This window comes from Nelumbo nucifera, chromosome 2 (genome assembly GCF_055504915.1).
Source record: "Nelumbo nucifera cultivar China Antique chromosome 2, China Antique-T2T, whole genome shotgun sequence".
In the NCBI taxonomy this organism is placed as follows: Eukaryota; Viridiplantae; Streptophyta; class Magnoliopsida; order Proteales; family Nelumbonaceae; genus Nelumbo; species Nelumbo nucifera.
Window position 1 is genome coordinate 55,712,647 of NC_142650.1, and position 22,288 is coordinate 55,734,934.

The following is a 22,288-nucleotide window of genomic DNA, read 5'->3' on the forward strand; positions in this document are numbered from 1 at the left end:
GGAAGGTCCCAATTGGATTGGGGAACAGTAATTAACACCAAAGTTCTGATATGGCCCACTCAACCGGGCCCCTGCACTCCAACCGCTGATGTAAGGCAAAGTTCTGATAATGACACACTGGGCCCACTAAACCCGGCCCATGCACTCCAACCGCTGATGTAAGGCAAAGTTTTGATAATGACAAACTGGGCCCACTCAACCCGGCCCATGCACTCCAACCGCTGATGTAAGGCAAATGGCGGCAACGCTACAACAACCTGTTTCATGGCAGTTGACTACAAGCTTTTCCTGTCACCCGTTCCTATTAAAAGGAGAAAAAGGAAAACGTGTTCATTCCTGGAACTGGAAGTTTCTTTTTATAGTGAGGACCAAACTCCTCTAATCGAATCGAGCCCTAGAAGAACCAGGCAGGTCTCACCGCGCCATGGGTTGCTCCTCCTCCCTTCCAGGTAAGCTTGGTTTCTCTTTATTTGATTGGAGTTTCTTTCCGAATTTCGAATTTCGGCCATGTGGGTTGGATCCTGGTTCACCTTTTAGGCGCCATGCAATTCCTATTTGTTCTTTTGGAGGTTTTGAGGTTGACTTAATCTTGAATTCCTTTGCATTTCATTTTCGAAATTTGCTATGTCATTACTTTTATGGTGGACATAAGCTGAATGATTGATTGTTTTCATGGTCATCTATTCATCGTCCTATTCCCAAATGAATAATTCGTTGCTTTTCATGGTCATCTTTTTTTTCCTAGAAAGCACGTCTTCTGGACGGTTGGATGGTTTCAGTTCTGAGAATGTTGAAGCAACTGACTCAAAAAATTTACGAGTGAAGGTGCGCTTGTCTCTTCCCCGGCCCCTTTTGCGTAATGATCTATGCTTCTGGTTTGTCAACTTGTATTACTGATGGATATTTGTTAGGAGTTGAATGTGTTAAATTGAAGCTTTGGTTGGTTGAAAGAATTAGGGGAGAGGAAATGGGGAACAAAATGTGAGAGATTATATATATATATATATATATATATATATATATATGTATGTATTCATAAAACAATTGTTAGAATGGAAGTCTTTGCTATTTAAGATGAGTGCCTCATGAGGTTTGTTAGTATGAACTGTCGATGAAAGAACATGCATTACTAACTACCCAATTGTTTTTTGTTGCTTAACAATCATAGGTGCTTTGACTGAAATCTATAATGCAAACTTGTCAATCAACCCTCGTCCCCCTCCCCAAAATAAAAAACGATGAGGATGTAAAACATCATCAACTTTTTGTTTTCACTTAAAATGATAATTAAAAATAGTAGGTTAGTTGGCCCCTAGCTTTAATGTTGCATGGGCTCCCCTGAATGGATGAAGTATTTGTGTTCCACATGCATTGTATTTTGATACTCCATAGATTTTTTTTTTTGAGAGAAGGGTAACACAATTTCATTAATCACAAAAGGGAAGGATGCACATTAGAAGATGTACAAAAGACCTTGATAGAACAAAAAAAGAACAAAGTCGACTTATAATGGCATTGTAATCCCTTTTGTTGGAATGCACATGTGAGTGTATGTGGAGAAAGTCCCACATAGGAAAGATACAAGAGATACAAGGGACTTATATACAAGGATTGGCCCACAACTTAATGTCTTAAGATTTTAGGTTGAAGGTGGTTTCTAACTGTTGTGTATCAGTCCTACATATATGTACATGAGCTCCTTGGTTTTGGTGACTCCCTCGATGCACAATAATTATATTAGAGCTGAAGGTTCAGCCGGGCGAGGTACTGATAGATGCATTTGGTGACTTCGATGGCTTGCTGGTTTCCCCATTGTTGAGCAGTTGGCAAGGGCGGTTAATCTCCCAAGATGACTTCACCCATGGGATTATTCTTTCATAGTTGAGAAGTTGGTGATTCCCATGGATGACTCTCCATTTGGTAGCTTGCAGTTGAGCGAGAGCTTCTATGGTCATGAGTAAAGGGCTCTTGGGTGGTGCATGTCAAACTTGATGATGTGATAATGACTTCCGTTCAATGGGGAGTATGGAGTACCTAATGTGGAAGAAAAGTCTCATATGCAAAGGGGAGATTGTTGGGATGCATGTGTGAGTGTATGAGGAGAAAGTCCCCCATTAGAAAGATGTATGAGGTGGAAGGGATTCATATAATTCTAGAAATTAAAAATAATTATGAACTGTACTGTTCTATGACATGTCTATAAGTCCATGTTTTTCCAATTGCCAAGTTGAACTCTTGAATATTGTATGGTGTAAACCTACAATGTTTTTTCCTTAGACTATATGAAGGGTATTATGAGTGTGCATGTGCATGCATTCTCCAACAAAACAAGTCTGTTTGAATTTTATGATTTACTTATTTTTTTAGTAATTTTCTTATAGGCCTTTATGATCTATACCCAATTAGATCCGTATAAAGTCCTCTCCTCACAAGATCCCAAATAGCTAGGACTAACTTTGAGTAATGGCCTATATGAACTATTCTAGATTGCCTTAGAAGGATGAGATGGGAAATGGTAAGGGACAAACAATAGATGGGAAATACTTGTGTTGAAGATGATTGCATGGCTAGCCTTATGGGATTAGTTGATTTTAGATATGCCTTCTATAAAGGTGGAGGCTATAATGCACTAACCCTACTCCCTATGGGTTACAATTGGGATTTTGCCTTCTGAATAGGTCTAAGGGATGATGAATTGACTACTTGTTTGGAACTTTGGATCTCTTACAAATTCTTTAGAATGTGTGCCTAGATCCTACTAAACCAGATAGGCATATTTGGCCCCCCCGTCCTAAGGGTTTTTTTCCTATGCTTCTTTGTTCAAGTTTCTTTGCAATTCCTTGTCCTCTCCTCCTTTTCCCTTTGATGAGTTTTGGTGTATATACCCATTCTCCCTAAAATAAGAGGTTTTGTTGGGAAGTAATTCATGGAAAGATCAATACTTTGGATATGGTACAGAAAAGAAGACCCTCATCGTGCAGTTCTCTAAACTGGCGTGTTTTGTGTAGATCTAATGGTGAGATTTGCTATCACTTACTGATATCCTGTTCCTTTGCTGCAACTATTTGTGAGTGGTTCTTTTCTTTGTTTGGGTGCAGGCGGACTCTTCCAATGGAGGTTAATATGCTATTTGATCCTTCTACGTTCACTTGGCCCAAAAAGAGGGAAAGAATAATGTGGAGATGTGTGAGATCAGCCTTGGCTTGGACCATATGGGAAGAAAGGACTGCAAGAATCTTCTTAGAGAAGGAGAGGAGCAAAGAAAAAGTGAGGGATTATGTGATGGCTAGGGTGATCCATTGGATCAAGACTGGAGTTGTTCTCCAAGTTTTCTTTTGATGATGTTTGGAGAAACTGGAAAGTTGTTGCTAGAAGCTCATCCAAAAAGAAAAAAAGTTATGTTAAGCTGAACTATGATGGGAGCAGTCAAGGTAATCTACGCCCTTTTGTAATAGGAGGGGTTTTGAGAGATTTAGAAGGAAACTTCATAGCTTTGTTTTTCTGGCCCTGTGGATATGGGTGATTCTGTTAGAGAAGAACTACTTGCTGCCTTACAAGGAGTACATATTACTAATAAACTGAATATAGTGAGTGTAGTGATTGAAGGGGACCCAAAATTGGTGGTGGGGTGGCTTAAGGATCCAAAGTCCATAATCTGGTGCTATATGAGTGAGATGAAAAAGTTTAAATGGCTTAGAACCTGAGAATACAATGGGTGAGGAGATTGGCAAATCAGATTATGGATACGTTAGCCAAGCAAGGAGTGAATAGGAATCAATTGTTTTGGGGTCAAATGTAATTTGTTTTTGTTTTATTGCAAAGAAGTAACATCTTGTGCCTCTCTAAGGGATGCTACTAATACTTTAAGCTATTATTTATTATTTAATAAAATTTGAAATTACTAGTCAAAATAAAAAATAATGCACCGACTCTTACAGTAATTGTTGCTTCTTTAGATTATAGTTACTAAATGTACCATACTGATCAACAATAGAGACAATATCACTGGCAGTGTTCTGAGCACCACACTCTTTATTTCTTCAACACACCTATGCTTCCTAAGAGAAGAGAGGGTTATTCCCAATTAAATTATCATTTGTGAACAAAATCTCCTAAGTCATAATTACTTATCATTTGTATGTTGTTTGAGAATTATTTGTCAAACATTTTTTTTTTGGGTTACCATGATAATAAGGTATATGATTTTTAGATGTCATGGTTAAAACATAGAAGAAACCTAAGAATTTTACAGAAGCCATTTAATTCCATATACTTTAAATTATCATTAATATTTTTTGATCTTTTTACTGATAAAAAAGGCATTCCACATTTCAATCACTCATGATCTCTTTTGAGTATGAATGAAATTTGTCTGTGGCTGTAAATCTTCCTAATGTTTTTGAAGTTGTGGGCAAGGACAATGTAGGGGAAACTTAATTATCTGTAGAGAACACTGATGTGGGCCCCACAGCTACGGTCCCACTGTGTTCGTAGGGCAGAAGGTGTTCTAGTCTGCCTAGGGTTAGTTATTGGTCATTTAGTTGTTTCAGTTGTTATTTATTTCAGTCTTATTTTTGCTCTATTTGTTATGTAAAGACTAAGGGTAGATCTGTCCTTTCCATGTAATGAGCATAACATATAAATATTAATTAAAGTGGTGGCGGCAGAACATTAAGCTTCTGCTCCTCCTTTCAACTCTTGTGTTCTACTGCTTCTCCTCCCTCTTCCTCTTCTTTCCTCTTACCTTTCTTCTTATTTTCGATCCTGAAATCCATTAGGGTTCAAGACTGATAACAATCCTGAACTTCTACTTGGTATCAGAGCTAGGGTTTCTCATGTGAGTCTAGTCCAGCCGACCACATGAGAACCATCTAAGGCTGGAAGCTGAGAAAGCAGAGTTCGTTGACTGGTTCTTGGAAATCTCCAGAGGATTAGCAGCTGCTTGAAGAAGTGCCACAGTTGCAGCGAGTTGGTGATCAGGAAGAATCAGAGAGGGCTAGGGTTCGGGTAACCTTGGTAGGCAGTGAACTGCATCCTATTGTAAGTCTCTTATTTTCTGAGAGAAGTAATATTAGAGAAGATAGGTTGGACCTATCTAGCAAGGGTGGCCGAACCACTCTAGGGTTTTATCTCTCTATTCTCTAGGGTTTTGTCTTATCCCTGTGACAAACCCTAGTATTGGACTGAACCTTGTGATCTTATCCCTGCGGCAAACCCTAATAGTTCTCCTCAACATTGATCAGTTTTAGGGTTTCATATTAACCCTAATACAAACCTTATCCGTACGGTACTACCTAGAGTGTACGACTTTTAGGACTGATTAAAACCTCAAATTGGCTTCAGCATATCAGATTGTTCTTCAAACTGTTTTTCAGTTTTCTTTTGGGGTTTCGAACTCTTCTAAGAGGGTGAAAATAGTTCGGACTGTTGCTGTTGTGTGTGGTTACTGATTTCAGATCAGTTTATACCTGTTTCATGTACATCTACTGTGAGTACAGATTGGTTCTATACTGATTTTGTGATTGTGGTTGATAGTCCAAGTGTTGGTTTTGACTGTTGTAACCCTTTTTTGAGACTTCTGACCGAAATGGAGTTTAAGAATCAGGCAGAAGGCAGTATTGGGAACAGCAGTTATGTGGTATGTGGGCATTGTAAGAAACCCAAACATACAAAAGAAACATGTTGGAAGCTACACCCTTATTTGGTCCCGACAAAGTTAAGAAGCAAGAAGGGTAACGTTCATGTGGCAGTGCATACTAATTCAGCACCCTCGTCTGGCACAAGAGGCACATTCTTAGAGACCTTAGCCGCATTTCGGGCTGCTCTTACACAGTTGGAAGGGGAAGTTGGGAACTCAGCTCAGCCACCGCAGTCACCATTAGCCCCCGCCACATTTGCTTCCGCAAATTCAGGTACTTGAGCCTCAGCCTGCCATGCCTTAGCTCCAGGTACCACTGAACACTGTTGGGTAATAGATTCAGGTGCATCCGACCATATGACTAGCTTGCCTTCATTGTTTACCACTTATCATTTATCTTCTGGTAGGGATAAAGTATCTATTGCTGATGGCTCTCTTGTCCCCATTTCTGGCAAGGGTGACATCAAGCTATCGGATACCATCTCCTTGTCTTCTGTCTTACATGTCCCTAAGCTTGATACTAATCTTCTTTCAGTCAGTAGTATTACCAAACACATGAACTGCTCAGTAACCTTCTTCCCTGACCGGTGTATTTTTCAGGACCTGAAGACGAAGAAGGTGATTGGGACTGGCCGTGAGACGAATGGGATCTATCTGCTCGGGGAGAGTTCTCGTCAGAAAGAGTCAGGGGATAAGAAGTCACTTGTTTCCCAGAGTGTGAGTTCGGTTATGCCAAAGCATAACCGATTGGGTCATTTGTCTTTTCGGTCCTTAAGGAGTCTGTTTCCTAATTTGTTTGAGTCTGTTGAGTTGTCCCAGTTGCAATGTGAGAGATGTGAGTTTGCTAAACATTGTAGACACTCTTATTCGTTGAGCAATAAAAGGAGCAATCGCCCTTTTGATCTTGTGCATACAGATGTTTGGGGGCTATATCACATTCCTTCCATGGGTGGGTACAGATATTTTCTGTTGTTTGTTGATGACCATACCCGATTTTCTTGGGTTTATCTTATGCGTTCACGAGATGATGTTCCCACCTTGATCCAAAACTTTCACCAAATGATCCTAACCCAGTTTGATGCCAAGATCAAAGTTCTTAGATCTGATAATGCAAAGGAATACTTTGCTAAGCCATTGGCTTTCTTACCTTCTTACTCATGGGGTTATTCACCAGAGCACTTGCCCTCATACACCTCAGCAGAATGGGGTTGCAGAAAGGAAGAATAGGCACATCTTGGAGGTGGCTAGAAGCATTATGTTTATCTCCAATGTCCCTATTTGCTTCTGGGGTGATGCTATCCTCACGGCAGTATATCTTATTAATCGGGTTCCTTCCCAGGTTCTTGATATGTCATCTCCTTTTTCCCTTCTATACCCAGATGAGGAGTTGTTCACTGTTCCCCTCAAAACATTTGGTTGTACTTGTTTTGTTCAGCTTCTCGGTCCCCATCACTCCAAGTTCGCACCCAAGGCCTCCAAATGCATATTTCTTGGTTATGCACAAACTCAAAAGGGTTATTGCTGCTATGATCCTGTCTCAGGGAAGAAGTTTGTATCCATGGATGTCACTTTCTTTGAGGAGAAGCCCTACTATTCTTGGGTCTCTCCTCAGGGGGAGAGTAGTGAGCGTGGAGTTTTGGGTTCTTTTCTTCAGGGGGAGTGCAGTGAGGGCAGGGTTAATATTAGTAGTGAGCGTGGAGATTTTGGTCCTTTTCTTCAGGGGGTGTGCAGTGAGGGCAGGGTTAATACTTTTGGGGCTGTTCCCTTACCTATTCCAGTGGGTGATGAGGGCTGCAGTAGCGAAGGTGGTCAGGGGGATCGGGAGTTGAGAGTCTATCACAAGCGATGCAGGCAGGTTGATCCCGGTCATCAGCAGTCTCGGCCAGCTCCAACCTCTTATGCGGCTCCAAGTCCAGATATTACAGTCCCAGGGCCCACAGAGACTCCGTCCATTGTTGCTACCTCACCCCCTGCAGATGACCTTGACCTTCCCATTGCCATCCGTAAAGGAAAACGACATTGCACTACATCTACAGCCCACTGCATCTCCCAGTTTTTGTCCTATGATCGCCTATCTCCCTCCTACAGGACCTATCTCACTTCTGTTGCTAATGTCCCTATTCCAAGAACAGTGCAAGAAGCCCTATCAGTCTTGGAGTGGAGAGGTGCAATGCAAGTTGAAATGGATGCCCTGCTGAAAAATAATACCTGGGAGCTAGTTGACTTGCCTAAAGGAAAAAAACCAGTTGGATGCAGATGGGTATTTACTGTGAAGCACAATGCGGATGGTTCCATTGAGAGGTACAAAGCTCGACTAGTTGCAAAAGGATTTACTCAGACTTATGGTATAGATTACTTGGAGACATTTGCCCCGGTAGCCAAGATGACCACCATTCGGGTTCTATTATCTCTTGCAGCAAACTACACTTGGCCTTTGTACCAAATGGATGTTAAAAATGCCTTCCTGAATGGAGACTTGCAGGAAGAGGTTTACATGCAGTTGCCTCCTGGATTCTATGATACAGAGGCAGGTAAGAAAGTCTGCCGGCTCAATAAGGCATTGTATGGTTTGAAGCAGTCACCTAGAGCTTGGTTCGACAGATTCAGACTAGCCCTTGGGAAGTTCGGTTATGTACAGGCCCAGTCAGATCATACACTGTTCATCAAGAGGGTGAAGTCCTCACTGACACTACTTGCAGTATATGTTGATGATATTGTGGTGACAGGAAATGACAGCCATGAGATTGAGTCCCTCAAACAGCTCCTTCATCAAGAGTTTGAGGTGAAAGATCTGGGTACACTACGATATTTTTTGGGTATTGAGGTTGCTAGATCTAAACAGGGGATCTTTGTCTCTCAGAGGAAATATGTTCTAGATCTGTTGGCTGAAACTGGAAAGTTGGGTGTCAAACCTGCAGATACACCCATTGAACAGAACCACAGGATTAGTGCAGAGAGTGGGGAGCTGCTTGAAGACAAAGTTATGTTCCAGCGGTTAGTGGGGAAGCTCCTATATCTATGCTTCATTCGGCCAGATATCAGTTATGCAGTTAGTGTTGTCAGTCAGTACATGCATTCTCCTAGAACCACGCACCTTCTAGCAGCAGAAAGAATACTAGCATACTTGAAGAGATGCCCGGGTAAAGGTATACTGTTCAAGAACAATGGCCACATAAAGGTGGAAGTCTATACGGATGCCGATTGGGCTGGGAGTGTTGATGATAGGAGGTCTACCTCTGGATATTGTTCTCTTGTGGGAGGTAACCTGGTCTCTTGGAGGAGTAAGAAACAGAGTGTTGTCTCCAGATCTAGTGCTGAAGCTGAGTACAGATCAATGGCTAACGGAGTGGCTGAAATTCTTTGGCTGAGATCACTACTTGAGGAGTTGGGTATTGAGTATGAGAAGCCCCTGATGCTGTATTGTGATAATCAAGCGGCTATTAATATAGCACACAACCCAGTGCAGCATGACAAGACTAAACATATTGAAGTTGATCGACACTTTGTACGAGAGAGGGTCTCATCACAAGAAGTTTGTCTCCCATACATCACCTCCAACATGCAGCTGGCAGATATCCTCACCAAAGCTGTACCACGGAAGAAGCTAGAGGCAGATCTATCCAAGTTGGGAATGATAAACATTTATTCCCAACTTGAGGGGGAGTGTAGAGAACACTGATGTGGGCCCCACAGCTACGGTCCCACTGTGTTCGTAGGGCAGAAGGTGTTCTAGTCTGCCTAGGGTTAGTTATTGGTCATTTAGTTGTTTCAGTTGTTATTTATTTGTCTTATTTTTGCTCTATTTATTATGTAAAGACTAAGGGCAGATCTGTTTTTTCTATGTAATGAGCATAACCTATAAATATTAATTAAAGTGGCGGCGGCAGAACATTAAACTTCTGCTCCTCCTTTCAACTCGTGTTCTACTGCTTCTCCTCCCTCTTCCTCTTCTTTCCTCTTACCTTTCTTCTTATTTTCGATCCTGAAATCCATTAGGGTTCAAGACTGATAACAGTCCTGAACTTCTACTTTATCAAAAAAAAAAAAAACAATGTAGGGGAGACTTATCAAGAAAAAAAAAATGTAGGAGAGAGAGAAAGAGACCATCATAATGAATGATGGATGAAGGTGTTGGTGGGTGGTATTGAGAAACTACCCACAAACTCACTCTCATTTCCAGTTGTTTCCCTTGTTCCCAAAATTAAAAAAATGAAAAGATAGTTAAATGCAATTGATCTTATATTTCAATATTACATGCAGCTGGTGCTTTTAGGGGACTCTGGTGTTGGAAAAAGCTGTATTGTTCTTCGCTTTGTTCGTGGACAGTTTGATCCATCATCCAAGGTAAGAAACATCTGGATTAATTTTATCCTCTGATAATCTTGTCATTGTTATTATCATCTTCCATACCCCACCTATCTGCCTTGACTACAAGGCTCCTGTTCTCTACTCTGCTATATCTAGGCTGAAATAATGAGCAGTCACATTTTACTTACCACCTGAACCTGTGTTCTCTGATGTCTTCTTGTTTTTTCTAAGTCTCTTAGAACCTTTGACTTGCACAAAAGTCCAAGTGGTTCTTCTTTCTGCTGCATCAGTTGGCAGCCCAGTGCACGATGCTCCCACCAATGAGGGGTCTGGGGAGGGACAGATGTATGCAGCCTTACCCCTGCACATACAGAGAGGCTGTTTCCAAGATTTGAACCCTGGTCGCCCAGGTCACAATGGAGCAACCCAACTGTTGTGCCAAGGCCCACCTTCTCTCTCTGGTGTATCAGTTGCTGCATTATATAAATTTCCATTTTGCTTGATTGATTGTGGCATTTTCTATTGCTTAAGAAGCTGTTTTTTTTTAGCCCATCCCCCAACCCTGGTGCAGGCGGGATTTGATCCCAAGCCTCTGCTACAACCAGCAGGAGGCCTTACCAACCGACCAGTTGGCTTGTGCCAACAGATCTCAATAGTTTGTTTCATTACATAGAGTTACTCATATTGTTGATTTATAATGATTTCAGGTGACTGTTGGAGCTTCATTTTTATCACAGACAGTAGCATTGCAAGATTCTACAACAGTCAAGTTTGAAATATGGGACACTGCAGGGCAAGAGAGGTATTTTATACTGATTGCACAATCCAAGTAGTAGCAGGAAGTAATTATTTTTGTCCTTTGGCATGAAAACTGCACTCACCATTTTGAAATGAATCCCTCCCTATTCCTGGGGAAAAAATATACTCCATTGTCCTTTTTGCCACAATTAAATCCATGGTAAAATATCAACTTGCAACTGCCTTATATGTTGATAAATATTTTTGTCAGATATGCTGCACTGGCCCCCCTTTACTACCGAGGAGCTGCAGTTGCAGTAGTTGTGTATGATATAACAAATCCACAGTCATTCAACAAAGCTCAGTACTGGGTTAAGGTATCTTTCATTGGTGATTTGAATTATATTTGATTGAGTTTCTTATTTGTTCCTTTGGTTTCTTCAGGTTGGCTGAAAATTCTTGTTGTCCACACTTGCTACTTTATTCTGTAATGGTTTCAGATGAAGTAATACAAATTAGCTGATAAATACCACTATGGTGACATGTTAACTCAGTGAGAATGTATCATGAGACCATCTAACCAAAGTGAATGAAGCATGTAATTTAGTTCTTTCTCCTTGAAGGAAATAGGTAGAGCAAAAGGATAATGATTAAAGTTATGATTTGCTATTTCTGTGATCTTGTACATAGGGAACTAGGAAAGGTTAAAATGTAAAATGGTAAGCATGTTACTTGAGTACCACATTAAGTCTCAGTTTGTTAGCACCTAAAATTTTTGAAACTGGATCTTCATGGCATGATAATATCTAAGGTGAGGTCAAGGTGGTTACTCTTCTTATTGAGGCCCTAATTGTCTCGTACTCTTGTCTCACTTAGCCTGGCAATTGAAGAGTCTAGGACCTCTAGGCCAATCAACTTGAATAAATAAAGGAGATTGAAGAGAAAGGATAAGAGAAGAGAGGAAGAAGAAGATAATGGAAGAAGTGAGAAAGAGACAAAAGAAAGAGATGGAACGAATGGGGTATGTCTTAGAGTCAGCCCACCCGTTCTAGTTTATGCTTATGTGTTTAAAACAAATAAAATTACAAATGTATACTTCTACAGAACTACGTATTCCTATAGTCCCCCTCAACTCAAGTGAACTATAGATGTCAATCATGCTCAACTTGTCAAGTACACTGTCAGGTGTCTTCTTTATCAAACCCTAGTAAAAAGATCAACAAGTTGGCCATCAGTCTTGACATATGGGAAGCAAACCTCATTCCAGTCAATCCTCTCTTTTATAAAGCGTCTTATCAATTTCCACATGTTTGGTTCAATCATGTTGCACAGGATTGTCGACTGCTTTATTGTCACAGTACAACTATGTCATCAACATATACAATAAGAGCATAGGTGAGACCATGCTCAAACTTAACAAATAAAATTTGATTTACTTGGCTCTGAGTATACCTGGATTTCTTGATGGCCATATTAAATCTGTCAAACCAAGCTCTTGGAGATTGTTTTAGTCCATAAATAGACTTTTTCAATCTGCAAACCTTACATGAAGGTACCACAATACTTGGAGGTGGAAGCATGCACATTTCTTTTAATTCACCATGGAGAAAAGCATTTTTAACATCTAGCTGATGTAGGGGCCAAGATCTATGGGCAACCAAAGCCAATAGAACCCTTATTGAGTTCATATTAGAAACAAGAGCCAATGTCTGAATATAATCAATGCCATTAGTATGGTCTAACCTTTGGCAACTAGCCAAGCCTTATATCTCTCCACATATCCATCTTATTTATATTTCACTATATAGATCCACCTACACCCAACTGGTTCCTTCCCTTTAGGTAGATTAACCAACTCTCAAGTTTCATTTTTGATTAGAGCTCCATTTCATTGTTCATGGGAGCTTTCCTTTGGGTTTAGATAAGGCTTCAGATACACTTTTGGGGATAGGGATGGATGAGATAGCAACAAGGAAGGTGTAATAGGACTGGGATAAATGATAATAGGAACAAACTTTGATATAGGATGCAAGGTGCATTTCCTGACCCCTTTTTCTCTGGGCAATTGGAAGATTAGGGTCCTCAGCAATAGGTTCAGCATGAATAGGAGAGGAATCATCAACAGGAACAATGGGTAATGAACCAACAATAAAAGGAGGAAGTTCATAATTAAATGGATTTGAATCTAGATCCACAGGAGGAGACTCAACTAGACTTTCATTGATAGTTCCCACATCTTTCCTCTTATCCAGCCACGAAGAAGAAGAAGGAAGAAAAAATGGAATAGGAAGAAGTAATGGCCTCTCTTCAATAGTAGTATTCTCTCCCTGAAGAGAGAGGAGGAAAGAAAGGAGTGTCTTCAAAGAAAGGAGTCTTTACTAGAGGTGAAATTTGTTTTGTGCAAGTTCCCTAGTTGAAAATGTGAATGAAAGTAAAAGTCTTTCTGGTTCCCTGACCCCCCTCCTATAGTAAAGATTCTAACTGATAAAGCAAGGTGCCAACTGACTAGTTGGTAAGGTCGCCAACTGGATGTAGCAGAGACTTGGGATCGAATCCCACCTGCACCAGGGTTGGGGGATGGGCTATCCTCTGTTGTGTAGCCCCATGGAGACCCCCCACCCCAAAGAAAAAAAACTGTCATGTCAGCAAAAAGACTAACTGATAAATATTGCTCATTAATTTTCTTTTCCAATCAATTAGAGTCTTTATTTGAGTATTTCTATTATTACTATTGTGGTTATATTGCCACCTAGAATTTTTGGTAATTTATAGGGCTGACATGTATATATTTTTTTTTGTTGTACATTTCGTGCATTCTCATTTTTTTCAAATGTTGATACAGTTATTCAGTTATCTACAAATGATTTAAGGGCCTATAACTTAACAATGAATATGACACTGAACAGAGAAGAGTGGGACAAGGTTTAGCTGAGTTGAGTTGAGTGTTGATTCAATTCTTTAGTTACCTTCTCCCCTTCAAGAAAAGAAGCAAGTTCATCATTTGAAGAAGGCCTAATCTTGGAGAATTGAGAATAGAGGAGATTATGATTGGTTGTTGTGTCCACAAGATAGAAATACCTTTTTGATTTGAGGTTTCTTGGCAAAAAAGTTAGTGATGAGGACCGTGATAGGATCTCACATAATAAGGGGTTATATTAGGTATTAGATTAAATTGTTACATATGATAGTTGCATTCTGTTTTGATTTCTTAGGCTAGAATTCACTTGCTATGATATAAAGCTTGTGATTTGAGCAATGTACATATTCCATGTGGAATAAAATTCAATGGTAAAGCATGACGATTTGGTGCTTATAGTGGGTTTCTTGCTTGAGCTTTCTTTAGTGGTCTTTCACTTCAGATGATCTTGAAGAATGTTTTTCTGCCTCTATTGAGAATAAGGATTTTGACTCCTACCATCCTTGTACAAGTTTGTAGGGGTGTAACTGAATCAAGTTTTAATCAAACAGTTTTGGCTTGAATTCGATTAAACTTGATTCAAGTTCGATGCTAATCGAGTTCGAATCTCAGGTAAGTTCGATTGGTTTTTCATACTTGAATTTGACCAATAAAATATTTGGCAAAGACTCACAAGTCATGTTCTGTCATCACAGTTTAGAATCACTAGAACATCTATTCTTACACTGCCCATCCAGTGCAAAGATATGGTGTTTTTTCTTGAACCTATTCAATATTAGCTTGGTCTTTCCTAACACTGTTAATGAAAGCATTGAAGACTGGTATACTGGTAGATTGAGCATGAGAGGAACGATAGTTTGGAAAACCCTTCCCACTGCTATCATGTGGTCCATAGACCAAAAGAATCTTTTGAGGGCAAATATATACAGTTTTCTGAATTAGTATGGAAAACATATTCTCCCTGTTTCTTGTTATCAGTTACACAGGAGTTTAAAGATATGGCATACCATAGCTGTTTTCGAGATGAAGTGCTTTGAAGCTGAAGGAGTGGCTCTTCATTATTGTTTTGTTGCTGAAGAGCCTTTATGTGTGCAGCTTCTTTTTTCTTTGGGAACCCTCCTACCACCTTTATTAGATATAATACAACATATTACCTGTTCTTAAAAGAAGGATATACGTGGATTATATGTGAAATCATGTTGGTGCCAAAATTTTCCATAAATGATTTCTTTTCTAAGTCCCAAGCACAAGACTTAGAAACCAAGAATCCAAATAGGGGTGGGGACTTCAGAGGGGGGGATAAATTAAGGAGATAAGAAGACCTAAAAATAGATTTAGACAAGTTAAAAGACTGAAAATGAGATATAAATGGATTAAATAAGATGGAGATACTAGTTGGTTTTATAAGAAAAGATTTAGTCCCTAGGTCTAGACATATGCTCCACACTCAACATCTTCTCATTTTTTCTACCAAAATGCTGGAAGGTGTTAAAACAATACCTTCAAGGATTTGCATGAATTCTGTTGAAGAGTTGTTTATATATACTATTATATTGGGTGGGTTTTGGGTAGGAGAGGAGGGGAGGGGGTGGTGGGGCTGCCATCCAATTTTCAAGCTTATTGGCCTTTGCAAATAATAGAGCAAGGATTCTCTCCCCTTTTCAAGGACAATATGAAAATTGTGATTGAGTAGATGGGAGGTAATATAGTTTATCCATAGCATATTACCCCTTCCATTAGAGAGGCCTATGCCTTGATATGCATGTTGAATACTTTTTTCATGTGGATGGACAAATAAAAAATTCTCTATTTGGTTTAATTTGTTTTGATGTGGCATTTCTAGGCCAATAATAGATTAATTAATTAATTAATTTTTTTTGGGTTTTGTTTGTTGCATCTTGTTTCTGTTTTTTTATTTATGCATGCATTGTATTTTCCCCATGGTTCACAGCCCTTCCATTAGAGAGGCTTGTGCCTTGATATGCATGTTGAATACTTCTTTCAGGTGGATGAACAGATAAAAAAATTCTCTATTTGGTTTAATTTGTTTTGATGTGGCATTTCTAGGCCAGATAATAGATTTATTAATAGTAGTCATACAAGACTGCAATCAGTCTTAACTAAAAGAAGAAGAGGAGAAGAGAGAGGGAGAGGGAGAACTCGTAGAGAGATTTTTGAGAAAAGAGAGAGGGGTTTTGTTGTGTATACTGCCACCCCTCTTAATTGTTATTTATAATCATTAATCTCCTTACAATGGTAGGAGTTATTCTAATACCCCTACTTAAACTCCAAGGAATAAAAAAAAGGATGGACATAAACAAGGCCCAGCCGGCCTAACTAAAAAAGGAAAACATAATAAATGTGTGGTTGGAACCACACACACTACTAACTATCTCTACACTCCCCCTCAAGTTGGGATAAATGTTTGTCATTCCCAACTTGCGTAGATCTGTCTCCAATTTTCTCTTTGTGATTGCTTTAGTGAAGAGATCAGCTAACTGCATGCCTGATGCAATGTAAGGAAGGCATACTTCTTGAGATGCAACTCGCTCTTGGATAAAATGTCTGTCTACCTCGATATGCTTTGTCTTGTCATGTTGTACTGGGTTGTGGGCAATATTAATTGCAGCTTGATTATCGCAATACAACACCAGAGGCTTCTCATAATCAATCTCCAACTCATTAAGCAAGGATTTCAGCCATAATACTTCTGCAACACCATTGGCCATGGATCTGTATTCTGCTTCTGCACTTGAGTGAGCAATAACATTTTGTTTCTTGCTTCTCCAAGAAACAAGATTTCCCCCCACAAATGCACAATATCCAAAGGTGGATCTCCTGTCATCAACACATCTAGCCCAATCTGCATCTGTATATACTTCTATTTTCATGTGACCACTACTCTTGAAGAGTATACCTTTCCTTGGATGTCTTTTTAAGTAGGCAAGAATCCTCTCTATTGCAAGGAGGTAGGTGGTCCTAGGAGAATTCATGTATTGGCTAACAATACTGACAGCATAAGAAATATCTGGCCGAGTTAGGCAAAGATAAAGAAGTTTCCCAACCAGCCTTTGGTACATAGCCCTGTCTTCAAGAAGTTCTCCATTTTGTGCACTTATTTTATGGTTAAGCTCAATAGGTGTGTCAGCAGGTTTCACTCCTAGCTTTTCAGTTTCTTCCAATAAGTCCAGAACATACTTCCTTTGAGAGATAAAAATGCCATGCTTAGATCGAATTACCTCAATTCCTAGGAAATAGTGCAATTCCCCCAGGTCTTTCACTTCAAATTCCTTGTGAAGATGCTGTTTGAGAGTTTCAGTTTCACTAATATTGCTCATTGTTATCACAATGTCATCTACATAGATCGCTAGTAGAGTATGTCTTCTTAAAGAAGAGGGTGTGATTTGACTGAGCCTGTATATAGCCAAATTTGTCCAAAGCCAGTCTAAACCTATCAAACCAAGCTCTCGAAGATTGTTTCAACCCATACAAGGCCTTCTTCAAAAGGCAAACTTTCTTTCCTGCTTCTGTACTATAAAAACCAAGGGGTAACTCCATGTATACCTCCTCTTGCAAGTCTCCGTTGAGGAAAGCATTCTTAACATCCAACTGAAATAGTGGCCATGAGAAGTTTGCAGCAATGGATAGTAGGACTCTGATAGTGTTCATCTTTGCAACAGGTGCAAATGTTTCCGTATAGTCTATACCATAAGTTTGCGTGAATCCCTTTGCAACCAATCTAGCCTTATACCTTTCTACAGTACCATCAACATTATATTTCACAGTAAACACCCATTTGCATCCAATAGGTTTCTTCCCTTCAGGTTGGTTAACTAGTTTCCATGTGTTGTTCTTAACAAGAGCATCCATTTCTACTTGCATTGATTCCTTCTATTTAGGTATCAAAAGGGCTTCTTGTACTTTTCTGGGTATAGGAATAGTAGCAATAGATGCCGGGTAAGCTCTATAGGATTTTGGGAGACAATCATAGGAAAGGAACTTGGAGATGCAATGGGCAGTGGATGAGGTGCAACGGCTATTCCTTTACGAATTGCAATTGGAAGATCAAGGTCATCTGATGGTGAGGGCTGTGCATCTGCAATAGTGGGATCAACTGTGGGAGCAGTAGTAGTGTCTAGACCTGGGGCTGTAGAAGATTTTGGAATTGACCTGGATTGTTGTTGAGCACGAGAGTCAACCTGCCTCCACCACTTTCTGTGATACACTCTCAACTCTCTGCATTTTTGACAACCCTCACCCTCTTTACAACTCTCTCCCTCAGTAACTGGGATGGGGTAAAGGAACTTTTGGGGCTGAAACTAAAATCCCTTCCTCACTACTCTCCCCCTGAGGAGAAGCCCTATAATAGTAGGGCATATCCTCAAAAAAGTGACATCCATGGACACAAAACGCTTCCCTGAAACAGGCTCATAGCAGCAATATCCTTTTTGATTTTGTGCATACTCAAGGAAAATACATTTAGTAGCTTTGGGATCAAATTTGGAGCGATGATGTCCAAGAATTTGAACAAAACAAGTACACCCAAAGGTTTTGAGGGGAATAGTGAATAGGTCCTTATCTGGATGTAGAAGACTGAATGGAGTTTGCATGTTTAGAACCCGTGAAGGAACCCTATTAATAAGGTACACGGTTATACGGATTGCATCGCCCCAGAAGCGTATGGGAACATTAGAGTTGAGCATGATGCTTCTGGCTACCTCTAAGATATGTCTGTTTTTTCTCTCAGCAACCCCGTTTTGCTGAGGTGTACGAGGACAGGTGCTCTGATGAATGACCCCATGATCAAGGAGATAGGATGCCAAGGGTTTTGCAAAGTACTCCTTAGCATTATCGGATCTAAGAGTTTTGATCTTGGTTTCAAATTGGGTTAAAACCATCTGATGGAAAGCCTGGGTTAGAGAAGGGACCTTATCTCGAGATTGCATAAGGTAAACCCATGAGAAACGGGTATAATCATCAACAAAAAACAAGAAGTACCTATACCCTCCCATGGTGGGAGTATGATATGGCCCCCAAACATCAGTATGCCCAATTTCAAAAGGAAGGTTGCTTCTTTTATTACTCAAAGGATAAGATGATCTACTGTGTTTTGCGAGCTCACAACTTTCACACTTAAATTGGACACTTCTACTAGCTCAAATAAGTTTGGAAAAAGACTCTTCAAAGACCCAAAAGATAAATGACCTAATTGGTTATGCGAAAGCATAATCTTACTCCAAGATTGAGAGACAAACAATTTCCCAACTTCACTTTGCTTCCCTTGTGAATGTTCAAGCAGGTAGACTCCATTCATCTCACGGCCAATCTCAATCACCTTGTTCGTTTCTAGATCCTGAAAAACACACCGATCAGGGAAAAAGGTTATTGAACAGTTTTGATTTTTAGTAATACTACTAACCGAAAGCAAGTTAGCACTAAGCTTGGGAACATGCAAGACTGAGGATAGGGTGATGGCATTAGACAATCTGATGTCTCCCTTGCTAGAGATTGGCACAAGAGAGCCATCGGCAATAGAAACTTTGTCTCTCCCAAAGGATAAACAATAGGTGCTAAACAAAGTAGATAAACTGGTCATATGGTTTGAAGCACCTGAATCTATTACCCAAAACAGTTCTGTATTACCTAGAGCTGAATCATGGTAAGTTGAGGCCCGATTACCTGAATGAGCAAAAACTGCGGTTGAAGGAGCTGATGATGGCTGATGAGATGGAGCTGAATTACCAACTTCATTTTCCAGCTGAGTCAAAGCAGCTCGGATTGCAACTAGTGTGTCTAGAGGAGCGCCTTTTGTGCTTGATGAGGCTGTACTATCAGTGTTAACAGCCATATTAGCATTCCCCTTTTTGTTTTTGAGTTTTACTGGAACTAGATGTGGATGCAACTTCCAACAAGTGTCTTTAGTATGTTTAGTTTTCTTGCAATGTTCACATACTAGGTCCCTCTTAGCTTCTTTCTTTACATCCCTCTCCTTATCACCCCCAGACTTGGGTCTAACTTCTGCCAAGACTGATTCGAAAGGCTGTTGTTGCAACATAACCTTTCTCCTAGTCTCTTCACTGTGCACTAGGGAATAGGCTTGTGATAGAGTCACACTGTCTCTTATCAACAACTGCTGTCTTACAATATCATATTCAGAATTCAGACCAGCCAGGAACTCAAACACTATTAGTTTCAATCTGCTTTCTGTAAGTTTGTGCATCATTCTGACTCTCCCATTCAATTGTTTCAAGGTAGTCAATTTCATGCCACAGGGATTTCAAGGTTGAAAAATAAACAGAGACCTGTTTCTCTCCTTGCTTGAGATTTCTAACCTCACATTTCAGCTCATAGGCCCTAGCAACATTAAGGGGCTGGGAGTAGGTTTCTTTCATAACATCGCATATTTCCTTAGTTGTTTTTGCCCATAAATAGTTTCAGCTGATATGTGGCTACATAGAGTTGCACAGCCATGTCATCACCAAATAATTCTCTTGAACCCACTTAGCATAAGTGGGATCCTCCTTAGTGGGTTCCTTCACATCTCCCAACAAATAGGTTAGTTTTCCTCTACCCCCAATGGCCATTATGGCTGATTGGGCCCATTCTAAGTAGTTTGATCCATCAACTAACAGTTGTAATCTGAAAAGTGTTCTCAGTCATGTTACCTGAACCACCAGTCCCAAAAACACCTTCCCGTTGGCTCTTAAACTCCAATTTTGGTTAGGAGTTAATTAAAAACACCTTCTAATCACTGTAACAGTCGTCCTACTGGGTCTAAAACTAATAACAGTCGACCTAGAGGCAGAATTCAGATTCGGCAATAAAAAAATCTAATCATTGTAACAGTCGGCCTAAGCAAGTAGTTCTTGAAACAAGTAATTAGTAGGCAGAAATCAGATTTGGCAGTGGCTCTTGAAACAAAGAACAGCTCTACTGGGTCTTCCAGAGAGCAAAAATAAACTTAAATTGAGAGAAGCAAGTTTAACTACCTATCTGGAAACAATAACAACCCTGGATTTTTTTAGGGTTTTTCTCTTAAAACCCTAAAGAGATAAAAAAGGAAATTTTTTTATAGCCACACCTCTCAGATTAAACTAACCTTGCTGCCGGGCTCAAGAAAGGATGAAAGCTTACCCAGAAAAATCTGAAAAAACTGATCGCCACCTTTAGTCTTGATCAAAAAACTGATCTTGATCTAAGAATCCTCTGGAAATTCTGGTCGCCACCTTCAGTCTTGATCAAATAACTGATCTTAGACTCTTTATCTTCCTCTGATTCTTCCTGATTATCAAGAACACAATGAATGCAGTGAGGTTGAAAATCATACATCTATCAGCATGCCAAAGGGGCAGGAGCTGGTAGGAAGGGACTATACCAGGCATCATGAATGCAGTGAGGTTGAAAATCCTAGTACAGCAATAACATTTCCTCTTCATCCTAGTACTAATGAAACATCCGCATTAGTTACTCCGGAGATACCAGCCGTTGCTTCCGAATCTAAAAACAAGTGTGTGCATTTCAAATGTGAGTTAGATACGGAAAATCTTCCTTCAAATGGCAAAAGCTTGAAATCTAACCTCGGGTAGACACAATGAATCAGAGTCTTCTCCTTATCCAACTCCATTAAAACTAACTGATGAGATGCAAACACCTGGAACCATTTATCCAGTAAACCTAGACAAATATGCAAATGTGAATAATGCCCGGATCAGGTCCCAGTATGTTTATCCAGTTCTGAACCCTGTTGAGAACTTTCTCAGTGGAAAGCACTGAAGGAAGAAGATTTTTGCACCCATCAGGAACAACTTGGTCACACAGGAGACTCTCTTGAGGAGATTGCAAGTGCAGTTCCTGAGTATGCATCTGTTTCTTACTCAAACAAGTTAGAAATGGAACAGGAGAGAGAAAATATGGCTGTCAAGGAGTCAAAGGTTGATGCAAGCTTGTCTCACTGGCTGAAGCCATCATCACCCCCAAAAGATGATGCTGATCAAAATTGTGGGGTTTTCCCGGGTGGAAGATCTTATTCTTCTAAAACTTCTGATGGGGATAGGCCTATTCTTGGAATGGTTGCTGCACACTGGAATGATGAAGAGCCTTCTCGTATCTCATCTAAGTGGTGGGATGGGAACGGGATCCCAAATTCAACTAACAAATACAAAGGGGACCAGAAAGTCCATTGGCATGCAACACCATTTGAGGAAAGGTTAGAGAAGGCATTATCAGAAGAGAGTCTTGGCTACAAAAGGAAACTTATTAATGGGAGACCAATCAACTTTGAAGAGAATGAGGAAACTGATACTGCTGTATCTCGACTACAGTCTTCTTTACATCCTGAATCAGTGGTCTCTTTCTGATCGTAGGCGGCAATGCCTTTAGTCATTGATGATGCAAGGTTGATTATAGCACTATGCATTCTTAATGGGGTCTAAGTAAAAGTTGTCTGCCATGTACTATTCGGTGTAGTGTAAGTATGCAAGGCTGATTTGGAGGATGTTATTAGACTTCGAACACACTTGGGAAAGCTTGGGTTTTCTTCGAGTTACAATGTTTAGTTGTTTTGCAGTCCAAAAGAGCTTCTTGCTATGTATATAGTAATTGACATGGTTTGTGAAACTATGCAAAGAGGTATATCAGGGTTTCAATCAAAAAAAAAAAAATTCTGTCATGCTGCACTGGGTTGTGGG

The 22,288-nt window shown here is 40.0% G+C and overlaps 1 protein-coding gene and 1 pseudogene across 2 annotated transcripts in view; both read left to right on the plus strand.

Annotated features, from left to right (window-relative positions):
• The first annotated feature begins 290 nt into the window (after positions 1-290).
• LOC104586334 (ras-related protein RABF1-like) overlaps positions 291-22,288 on the plus strand; it is a 31,694-nt gene continuing 9,696 nt past the window's right edge. The window contains exons 1-5 of one of the 2 annotated variants that reach the window (XM_010243522.3): positions 291-449; positions 746-825; positions 9,899-9,982; positions 10,654-10,748; positions 10,956-11,061. In XM_010243522.3, coding sequence (XP_010241824.1) covers positions 425-449; positions 746-825; positions 9,899-9,982; positions 10,654-10,748; positions 10,956-11,061 — 390 coding nt within the window. In that variant the 5' untranslated portion in view covers positions 291-424. The remainder of the gene's footprint in view (positions 450-745; positions 826-9,898; positions 9,983-10,653; positions 10,749-10,955; positions 11,062-22,288) is intronic. The other variant, XM_088898501.1, reaches the window with a different exon arrangement.
• LOC148802234 (protein JASON-like) lies at positions 20,810-22,101 on the plus strand (annotated as a pseudogene).